Here is a 12087-nt window from a genome sequence, read left to right on the forward strand (position 1 = left end):
TAAATTTGTAATTTTTTTCAGGAAACAATATATTTACTATTAATAGTGATCAATAGAATTTAAAAAAATGATATTTTTAAATTGTCTAAAATAAAAATTAAAGATAAATTATAAATTTTTTATCTAATTTTGTTAAATTATTTCAAATGATTTGTCAAGCTAAGTAAAATAGAATTGAATGAGTACAATAGTGTCTTGATTTGGCTGTAAATGTTTTAATTAGATTGGATCATAATTTTAGGGAGGGCTTAAATCACACACACTAACTCCATGTCCCCAAAGGATAAATTGGAATCTTCTCCTATTTTCTAGTTGAGTAGCTGCTGCTAGCCAAAATAAGCTAACCAACAGCATGGGGACATGTCCTAAGGGCATGTTTCCATGTGGCTGCTTAGCTTATTTTGGCTAGCTGCTCCACCAAAATAGGGAAAGATTCTAATTATTCCTTTTTTGACAATTATTCCTTTTTTGACTTCTAGACTTACACTCAGAATTGACTCACATTCTCTAGACTTATATATTGCTTAGTATGTATGATTTAAGACTGACCTAATTTTACACTTTAAAAGATAATATAAGTATACAAATTTAAAAGTGATTCATGTAAAATTATGAAACCGACATAGAAGTTGAATACAACTTATTTGTAAACTTTCATATAAGAAAGTTAAACAGTTGCAACTTTCGGACAGACCAAAAGATTCAGCATGTATGGTGGGAGAAGAAATTCCTGCAAGCTGCGATTCAGAAGAAGTAACAGCGGATGTACAGGCAAAAATGGTTCTCCCCAACCATGTCAAGTTAATTAGTAATAATACTAATTTGCCAATCTTACAGAAAGAATTTATGGAAGAGAGTAATGAACATTATTCTAAAGATGAGAAGGAGCACACATTAGGTTTTTTGGAGGATGAAAGTGTTCCTGTTATTCAAGAAACACTTGTTAAAATTAGTGGAGCAAATGTCCATCTGCTAGATTTAAAGGGAAGTGTGAGCTTAGCGAGAGGAGATCTCTCTATAGTTAGACTATCTCAGCTAAGTACAGGGTTAGCTGTCTTTGCTAAAGTTGGAAATGACCTAAGTTGGTCTATTACTAAAGATGGTCCCATCATTAAATTGAACTCTCTGAACTATATATTCTCTGTTCTTGTTACTTCGGGTTTAGCAGGCAATGAGAGTCCTCAGTTTGAGATATTAAATTACGGTGTCACATTTACAGGAGAAGATGAAACAGAAGAAGAATTGAAATTGTGGCAGAAATGGCTTGGATATTATGGGTGTTTATCTGGGCCCAAATCTGATGGGTATGGTTTTAGATGTCTTTGTTTCTGCCCTGAATCCATGGATGATGTAGAAGAGTATTGGACTAGGTTAGGTCCCTGTGTGAAAAGATATAATATTATTTTGGACTCTGCTGTTGCTGCTGGTTCAGGAGAAATTATCCAGGGAATGTTCCTTTGTAGTCGCCTTTTCTTGTTTAGGGTTCAAATGGCTGGAAAGGCTATTAGAAAAAAGGCCAAGGCGAAAGGCTTCATTATAAAAAGGACCAAGGTGAAAGGAAAACATATGGTAATGGGAAATAAAGAGGGAGCAGAATTAACTGGTTCTTTAAGAGAAAAGTTTGGCAGGTAGTTTAATAAAGAGTTTTTATATTAGTAGTTGTTTTTTAATTTAAGTGTGTAGATTTTTTTTATTAATATTTTTAGATTATATAAATATGATCTAAAATATTGATTACACACAGTAGCCAAATTTTTTTTTTTTTTTTTTTTAGCATTTTCTGCAGCTAAGAATCAGTTGACGTTCCATATAAGGCTCGCAGCTAACCCCTGCATTGTGGGGTCATCCTCAGTTTAATCTAAAATAAATATAGATTTTCAAAAACTCTAAAAATTATATGACTTTAAAAGTTTTTATAGATAAATTCAAGAGCGTAATATGTCAACATATAATTGCAATAGCTTTTCTTTCATATTTATTTATCCTGAAATAATTATTAGATCATATCTTTCATATTGAAAGAATAATTAGAACATAACCTTGACCTAATAATTCTCTGAAGAAGTCGATCCAAAGAGACTCAAACACCATTATACAGTTGTATCCAAACATATACAATTGAGAAATTTTCCTCCTCCTATTTGTTGTAAGTTATGCTCTTTTTTTTGCTGTGGGAAGTGCTTTAATCCATTCCTCAATTATTGTTTAAGTCCATGATTTATTTCTTAGTTAAATTTTCACAGGTGGAATTTTTATTTTTCAGGGCAATGGAGCTTTCAAAAATGGTAGAAAGGATGAGAGAAAATTTCCTGAATGGAAAGCTTACATCTAGAGCAATCGTGAATGGTTATGTGCTTGGGTCAGAGGCTAGCAATATGCTCTTCTCAATGCTTCCACCAGGAAAAGTCCTTATAGCTTCATCTCAAACAATGAGTTCTGCATTTCATGCTATTAGTAAGTTATACTAATAATTGTAGGGTAAGAGTAATCAGGAAATTTCTTCCATTAAATATCTGGAATTTTTAAGCTCTATTGGATGCATAATCGCCTATAAAAACATTTGTTTTCCTACTATATGTGAATGCTCACAAACAGCTAATTCATAAGCATACCCTCCTATAAAAACATTTGTTTTCCTACTATATGTGTTCATGTTTACAAACAGCTAACTCATTAAGCAATCTTCTTTTCTAGGAAAATAAGTGGGTATTTTGATTATTAATGGTGTTTTAAGGCTTTTTCTAATCTTGGTTTGTTGGAATTACAGAACTTATCTTAGAAGCAGCTGCTCCAGAAGATGAAAGGGTGTATGCCGTCCCAATTACAGGGAGAGATAATGAGAGTACATGGAATATCGCCATGGTTAGTAGAGTAAGAAGAAATGATGTGGATTTTCCTTTGGATGAGGATAGTGACCAAGAAAGATTATCAGTTCTGGTTTATAAGAGTAAGGAATGTGTGTGGAGGCGTGGGTGTGAAAGGACCTGTGTGCTATCTTTTGGTCTTAATATCATTAGATGTGCATGACTCTTGGCTAAAACAGCCTATCTATCAACATTTATCAATTTTTATTAGTAACAATGATGCTATATTTTTATGTCTTTATAAATTGAAAAATAGAATGAATTTTTTTTTTTTGATCAGTAAAGGCAGAGTCGAATTTTTATATTGATTATGGTTAATTACAGTATAAATATAGATGAATGATGAAGAATCAAAAAACTTATTGTATGCTACTGAAACCATTTTCAGCACTTTCGAAACAAAAAATTTCAAGGCAAACAGTAAACCATATGCATCATCATCTATCATTCCAAAACCTACCAGGTTTATGACATCAAGATCATATAAACTATAAAAAGTTTGAGTAGCAGATTCTCAACTGCCAGATTAACAGAGATTTTAACCATGATTATATAGCCAAAATTTTGTATTAGAGAATGGAAAAATTTGTATTCAGTGAATATGTTTTTTATGGTATTTAATATATTTTATACTGTTCTTGGATTTGGAAACTATACTTTAAGATCATCAAATATGTCCACTTAATACTTTAAGAGACGGGTAATTCATTGCAAGCTTTAAAGAAACCTTCAACTAAATTTTCATATCCAGAGAGTGGAGAGGGTTGTAAGAATGTGTGCCAACAGAAAAACTGCGCTGCTTGTAAGTCATTCAATCGGGGCATTTTATACACAAGAACTAACAACTCTAGCTGGTCTATGTGATATAACAGATGTTATTTATACTCTGAATTACAAGGTTAATGTAATATAAAAGATATTACAATGTGATCTAATATAAATATTACATTGAATATATAACCTACCAGGTTAATGTTGATTAAAAGGTATTTATAGTATTCTTAAATCGTCTAGATCAACTGTGGCTGTAGTTTAGTGGTGAGAATTCCACGTTGTGGCCGTGGAGACCTGGGCTCGAATCCCAGCAGCCACAATCGTTGTTGAAGGTTTTTGCGTTAATCTAATATCTGCTCTGCAACATCATTCTTTTTATTTTCGATATAGAACTCCGGCCAAAAGCATACATGTACTATGGAAATGTAAGCATTTGGTGTTAGAAGAAAAGTTTGTCAAGTTTTTTTTTTTTCTGTTTGTATTGTAGAAGATTTGACTGTCATTTTTTTTCATGATATATTTATGATTGAGGTTTTTATTTAATTATTTATCAATATGGTTTTAGATTTGTATTTGTGGAATTGATTCAAATTATTTTCATGCATGTAAACTAAGAATCCAAACTTTTATAATTTTTGAATTTTATTTCTCCCTCCTAGCTCTAATGAGCTAATCAAAGGAAAAATTATTTCAAAACTTCAAACTAAGATAATGTTTCAAAGAGGACTAACCTTCATTCATTTGAATAATCTTGGAAGACATCTAGATATCAATTGAAAAAAGATAAAAGTGATTATCTTAGGAGGATATTATATGATAGTTGTTGTCTTTGATCTTTTGTATAGGAGCTTGATTAAACACAAATATATATTTGTCTAACATGTTCATGTAAAATGTCTATTGGCATAATTTTCTAAACAAGAATATATGAAGCCAAGGAATATTTACAAATATTATAATTTTTTTGTCAATTCAATTACATTGGTCAAGTTCACCTTTGTATTCCAAGTTCACTTCTATGAGCACTAATCTAAACTATTATGAAGAAGACTCAATTTTTATTCCTCTAACAAGGTCCTTGATAATAATAACATATTGATGAATCAATTCCTCGTATCATTTATAAAAATATCTCGGTATTTGGGATTCCACCTAAGTCTCATATTTAATTTATTTAATTCCCAAATTAATTACTACATTTTTAATCCCATTTTTACATCATAGGATTTTATAATTATTAATTATTTATGTCAAGAAAATGATAGTTTAAAAAATGATAGTTTATTATATTAAACATGGTGAATTCAATATCTCCATGCAATTTACGGTTTATCCTTCATCATTAAGGTTTAAAATCTAATTTTTCTAATTGCATATCTTTCATATCATATATGCGCAGGGTTTGGATTTTCATCACACACACACACAACAAGAGATTGGGATTTTCTCTATGATTCAAAAGATCAAGACTTGAAAGGTAAGATCCATACAATAAGGTTGAAGCCTTGTGAAATAGTTCAAGTTTTCAACAATGCAATAACACAATTGCTTCCAATAGATGGAAGCAAAAGGACACTTTTGATTAATGGACATACATTGAGGGTGTACCCTAGGCAAGCATCTAAGGAGGAACTTATAGTAGAGTTATCGAGTCATTTTCAACACTACATGGTGGAATATCGTAATTTGATGAGTGTGGAGTTCTAGCCTGAGCATAACAACGCTGTAGTGTAGCGAAGTTCTTGCCAAATGTTAGTGACCATTTTGTTATAATTACGCCGAAAGGCGTATTAATACTCACATAATGGATTGATAGACATGCGCGATTAAAAACCCCCTATGATTAAAATTGACACCCGTCATCACCCGTCATAATTACAATTAGTTTTACTATTACTTAAATAAAAAATAATTTAAATAAATTTAAATAATCTAAATTAAAATAAATTGCACATATAATATTGTATCAAGTTAGAATTATTTTAATATTTAATAGTATTAATAAAAAATAAAATAATAAATAAAATAAAAAAAATTAAAATATTTTTAATCCAGTCAACTAGTTATAATTAGAGTTCTCAAATTAAATATTTAAATATTTTTATTATAGAGTATAAATAGAAACCAATAAAATATATATTAGATTTTATTTCAAATTAATGTAAATAAAATAAAATAATAAATTAAATTAAATTGTCCAAGGGGTTGAGCTTAACTGGTTAAAACATTGGGTTCTCACTATGGAGACCCAAGTTCAATTCCCAATAGGGACATCTAAAGTGGAATTCTAAGCTGTCACTCTTGGCCTTCCATAGAATGAAATATTGCGGCTACGACCTATTACCTATCAAAAAATTAAAATAACATTAAATTAAATTAAATTAAATACTTAAATGCAAATAAATTAATCTCTCTCTCTTTGTCTAATATAATAAATTAAATTAAACAATTTAAAATAATTAAAATTAAATTAAATTAAATAACTTTAATTAATTTTTTTTGCATATTTAGTATTGTAACAAGTTAGAATCAGTTAAATATTTAATTTTATTTGACTATATCCAGTTATTAATGCATGAAATAAAACAGTTTAAATAAAACTAAATTAAATAACTCAAATTAAAAAAATTAAATAACTTATATCAAAATAAATTGCATGTGTAGTATGTAATAAAAAATATTTTTAATAACCTTAATTTGGTCAACTAGTTATAATAAGAGTTCTCCAATTAAATATTGAGAATTTTCATTATATTAAATAATTTAAAATAATAAAATAAAATTAAAATTTAACCTAAATTAAATTAAATAACTTAAATTAAAATAAATTAAATAAAATTAAATTAAATAACTCAAACTAAAATAATCTAAATTAAATTAAGTAACTTAAATTAAAATAAATTAAATAATTTATATTAAAATAAATTGCATGTGTAGTATTGTAACAAGTTAGATATCCAATATGTAATGCATAATTGCAGTTATAAAAGACATCTCCATGCATTCAAATAGATAAATTCATTCTATATTTAGAACATTTTGTTTATACTTTATTTAAAGCGACAAAATTTGTTTATTTACCTTCAATTACAAAAGAATTAAAAGTCATTGCGTATTTTGAGGAAGCTAATGAAAGGAAATGACAATGTTAGTGTGTAACTTTGAAGGTACACAACAATTCACATGTTCTAACATTGGTTTATCATTCATGCTTTCTTCGTATATCCTTTCTCATTATTTTATCAATGTATTCCAATCTTCAATTGTTTTAAGATTATCTCTCTATTTTCTAGTTGAATTCATTCATTATGTATACATTAAAGATCTTTGGATATAAGCAAGACTTGTAAATGGAGCTCTAGGATATATTCGAAAAATTACCAACAAACCAGGAAGTTCACCTAAACCAACAACATATGTAATGGTTGAATTTGACCATTATTCAACAATACCATTTGATAATTATCATCCAAATACAATTCCAATAACAACAATACAAAGGGGCAGAACACTTCAATTACCATTAAGATTGACATGGGCATTAAAAATACATAAATCTCAAGGGTTGACTCTATCAAAAGTCACAATTGATATAGGACCACGAGAAAGAATAGGATTAACATTCGTGGCAATGTCTCGTTTAAAGTCTTTGGAAAGTCTCAAAATAATGCTAACATTCCCATTTGATTGTTATGAAAAAATGAAAAAAGGTAGACAACTTGCAAATCAAAAGACTGAAGAAAATATATTAAAATATTAGAAGATAATTGATGTAATATATCTTTCTTCAAATAATATTTTTTTTATATTGCATATAAGGGAAGAAAGACTATTACAAAAACCATTTACGGAGTTTCAACCTGGACAACAGGTCCCACCTTTACATGTTTAACAGTTTAATCAAAAAGTACAGATAGAGATGAAAAAACTTTATACATATAATATGTTAGTTCTTGATTGAGAACAAAAAAGCCATTATCTGTCCATGTAGTAGATTAGTTCTTTGCAGTATTTGTTCCTGTGGAGCATCCATCCATGTGGTCCAACCCCTGGGGCCCTCCATCCACACGGCTTGTTTTCCATCAAGGAGTTCTGTGAGCATCTGAATCTGGTCTTGGATATGATCTCTCGCTCTATTCACCTCTACTCACAGGGTCTCCAGAGCCAGGTCCACCTCTTTCTTCCCTTTGAGTGTCCTCTTCCATTTATAACCGTTCTCTAGCTCATGAAGGAACATCTTTGCATTTCCATCCTTTATGAATCTGAAGAACTTGTTCTTTTCTATATTCATCATTACTGATACCTGCAAGAAAATACAATGAAGGGTGAGTCCACGAAAAGACTCAGTAAGGACCCTACTTGATCCCTGAAATTTATCCTCATTTCTTAATTTCCAAATGTGCCATAAAATCTCAGAGGTAAGAACATACCAGAAAAGGTTAGTATCCTTTTTTAGATCTTTAATATATCCGACTATAACATCAAGAACAGTAAATTGACCAGGAAATTGAATACCAAATAATAACCAGATTTCTTTAGCTATGCTACAATAAAAAAAAATATGTTTAACTGAATCAGGGACCCTGCAAATATTACAAGTATCACTGCTGTTATGCTCTTTTTTGATTGGTAACCTATTTAAAATCAACAACCATTTGAAAAACTTCTCTTTAGGAGCAACAGGGCTACTCCAAAGCCTAATGAACACTTTCTGCCATTGTTCAACTGAGAACTCTGCAGACCACATCTTGTTAGCATAAGAAATTATTGCTTCATCATAAGTTAAGGTCTTATAAATAACACTAGCTTTAACATTAAGAACTGAGATGGAATTATTCCACAGGAGATCCTTATAAAATTCTATATTATTATTGCATTTCTTGGGCAGGAGCTTTTCACAGGTTTTCTGTAACATACTATAAGTGCATTTTTGTGAACTCGGGAGATTAAACTTAGCTTTAAGGGTATCCCAGTCCAGTAGTCTATCATCCTTAATAATATCTTTAAAACAACAGACTCCTTTTGCCGCCCATGCTTTAGCAGAACACCCCTGAGTAAGGGCCAAGGGTTTGTTTGAGTGCAAAAGGTTCCACCAAAAGGATCTAGTCCCATGGATAAACTCATTGTTGCTGACTCTAAAGTTGCTGATGAATGGCTTAACACTATTCTAGGCTTTCCAGATAGATTTGAAGACATTGGACCCTTGAACTGAAACCTCGAAGTCCCCAACCACAAGGTCACAGAAAGGGAGGGATTTCCACATTTTGGACTTCTTTGGTACAACCTTCAGTATATTACTCCTAACCAGCACTTTTCACAGTTCATTCCCATCAAGAGCCTGAAAGATCCACTTTGCTACAAGAGCAATCCCTTGGATTCTCAAATCCTTCAGCCCTAGCCCTCCCAAGCTCTTGTCCTTATGGCACCATTCCCACTTAATAGAGTGGATCTTCTTTTTACCTTTTCCATCAGCCCACAAGAAGTTCCTGATGGTTTTCTGTATTTCTAGAATCTGGTAATTAGAAAACATCCATACTGACGAATAATAAATGTTGTAGGAAGATAGAATTTTTTGGCACACCTGCATTCTCCCGGCAAGCGAAAGATATCTATTGTCCCATCTGTTCAGCTTTTTATCTATTTTGGTTTTAATCCATAGCCACATTTCTTTGAGGTATGGGGATATTGCAAATGGAATTCCTAGGTGCCTAACTATCTTTTTAGGACCTCCCCATTGAATCCCAAACTATTGTAACCAATCCGGAGGCTGCTCCTCCCAGCCAAGCATGGTAGATTTGCTTTGTGAAACTTTGGCTCCTGAAATTTCCCCTAGAAATTTGATTTTACCTTCCAGTGCTTCCAAGTTATGTTTGCTGATATCTAAAAATAGTGCTATATCATCAGCAAACTGTGCATTGATCAATTCTTCCCCATTTGGAAGTAGGATTCCCTGGACTTTAGGAGAGATAGAAGAGTCTCTAAGAATGTAGAACAGAGCATCAGCCACAATAACGAAAAGAGCAGGGGCTAAGGGGCACCCTTGTCTAATAGATCTGCCTAGGGAGATATTTTGAGTCAAGGAACCGTTAATTTCAACTTGGGCTGAAGCATCTTTGAGCAAAACCATAATCCACTTACCAAATTCTGCTGGAAAACCAAAAAACTTCTAGCATAGTCAAAATAAAGCCCCATTCTACCCTGTCATAAGCTTTTTCGAAGTCAAGAAGAAACATGGTTGCGTTTTGTCCTGAACTCCTCACCCATTCCATGGCCTCCCAACTGGTAATTAAATTTTCTAGAATATATCTTCCTTTGATGAAACATGTTTGAGTGGAGCAAATAAACTTAGGGAGAATGTTCTCTAATCTGATCGCTATAATTTTGGCCAAGATTTTGTAGGAAACGTTAAGGAGTGTTATCGGCCTCCAGTTTTTGATAAGGGATTTGTCCCCATCTTTAGGAAGTAGTTTGATAATCCCACTGTTAATTCGAACCCCTAGAGAACCAGTGTTAAAGTCCTTAGTGTAAAGCTCATGTAGGTCATGACTCACCCAATCCTCATTGGCTTTATAGAATTCTATCATCAGCCCATCCGGGCCTAGAGATTTGTCATTATTTAGGTTCTTAATAGCATTTTTAACTTCTTGTAGAGAGATAGGCCCTTTTAGTACCCGAGCACCTGCTTTTGAGATTTTGGGAGGAATAATCCTTCTTTGCTCTTGCTTCCTGGGAATTAGCAGTCTCTTCAGATGAGAACAGACCTTTATAGATTTGAAAAAAAGCCTCCTTGATATCTTCCAGATCCTTAACTTCTCTGTTTTCCACCCAAATCCTTCCAATTTGTTCTCTAGACTGCTTTTGTTTTAGCATGTTAAAGAAAAATTTGGATCCTTTGTCCCCAAATTGCATCTAGTGTGCCCGGGCCCTGATTATTGCCCCTCTAGTCTTAGTTTGCTGCTGTTTTCCGAGTTTATCTCTGGCCAGGGCTACCTCATGGGTAAGCTCAACACTGCTTGGGTTTTCTTGAATCTTAACTTCACACAAGTGGAAGTTATTAGTTAAATTTTTCTCTTTCCATCTAAAATCCCTTGCTTTCTTTTGCCCTATGGTTTGAAACAACACTTGCCAACTATCCACATTTTGGTTCCATCTTTCCACACAAAATTTTAACAACCTATTACTTATGTTAAACATCCTGACAATCTTAATCGCACTCAACACATTTGCATCTAAGAGAAGGCTGGAGTTCAAAAATAATTTATCCTTTGGAGTTTCCTGGCTCTCAGGGTAGTCCCTGAGTCTAACCTGACAGATGATAGGATGATGATCTGACAGAGTAGTGGGGTGGACTGATACAGGACTGCCATTATTACCTAGGTCAAAGGAGAAATGATCTTTATTGGCATAGAACCTATCAAGCCTACAAAAGATCCTGTGTTTCCCACTCTGGAAGTTGCACCATGTATACCAGATTTTAGAGTTATCTTTCTTTTTGTAGAGCAAAGGGTCAAACAGTTTTTTTCGGTTTTTCATTCTCTCCCAGTGAATTTTCTCCATCCCTTTCCATTCCAAAGGCTTACCTCCACTCTTGTCTTCCTGAGTTTCAACCATATTAAAATCACCTCCTATCAACCAGAGAATGTCTAGCAATGTGTATCCAATCCCATAATGCAGTTCTATCCCTATAATCATTGGGGGCATAAATGGAACAAATTCCAAATCTGAATTCATTATTGTCTAGGGACACCCAAACCGCTCTGTTACATGGTGAGAATCCTTGGCTAACTATGCTCTCCTTCCATCTAGGGTTGACAAGAATGCCAACACCACCTCTACCTCTATCATGATTTGAGGAGATTTTGACAGTCTTTCTAGATGAAGGCTAGGTTGACATCCAGGGTAAATTTGATAGCCTTGAGTTCTTGTAGCATAATGAAGTCTGCATTCTTATGCTGATTGATAAACCTTCTGACCAGTTATTTTCTATCTGGGGATTCCAGACCCCTAATGTTCCAAGAGATGCACTTCACCTATGGTCAGGGTATTGGCTTAGTCTTTGGAAGCTTTAAACTTATTAAAGTACCTTGGGAGGTCTTTCTTCTCCTCATTAACCTTTCTGTTTATGTAGCCCTTATTTTTGGATCCCAGAGGCCTACCCCTTCTTCTCCTAGGGAATTCCTCAGGATTTTCATTATCTGTAGTCCACTCTCCTTCATCTCCTAGGCACTCTTCTCCTTGGACTACCTCAACAACTTCAAATCCCTTCCTAATGATCCCCTGATTGGGGGTCTCTGGGGTCTCAGCACAAGACTCCAAAGCCTTCAAACTATCTAGGAGGTCTAGAATAGCGGAATCACTACAGGTTGGATAAGTACCATCAGCCTTAGGGTCAGCAACAATGACCTCGATCACACAGGACTCTTCAAGCTCAACAAACTTCTTGGGGGGA

The 12087-nt window shown here is 33.0% G+C and overlaps 1 protein-coding gene and 1 non-coding gene across 2 annotated transcripts; both read left to right on the plus strand.

Moving 5' to 3' along the window:
• Nucleotides 1–546: 546 nt before the first annotated feature.
• On the plus strand, nucleotides 547–3130 carry LOC131029083 (senescence/dehydration-associated protein At4g35985, chloroplastic). Its single transcript, XM_057959485.2, has 3 exons — nucleotides 547–1628; nucleotides 2264–2454; nucleotides 2768–3130. The coding sequence occupies exons 1-3, from the start codon at nucleotides 712–714 to the stop codon at nucleotides 3025–3027; spliced, it is 1368 nt and encodes a 455-aa protein (XP_057815468.2). The 5' UTR covers nucleotides 547–711; the 3' UTR covers nucleotides 3028–3130.
• A 755-nt stretch (nucleotides 3131–3885) lies between these two features.
• TRNAH-GUG (transfer RNA histidin (anticodon GUG)) lies at nucleotides 3886–3957 on the plus strand. The gene has a single exon. It is a non-coding gene; the product is annotated as a tRNA-His (tRNA).
• The last annotated feature ends 8130 nt before the right edge of the window (nucleotides 3958–12087 follow it).

Source organism: Cryptomeria japonica, chromosome 5, assembly GCF_030272615.1.
Source record: "Cryptomeria japonica chromosome 5, Sugi_1.0, whole genome shotgun sequence".
Lineage (NCBI taxonomy): Eukaryota > Viridiplantae > Streptophyta > Pinopsida > Cupressales > Cupressaceae > Cryptomeria > Cryptomeria japonica.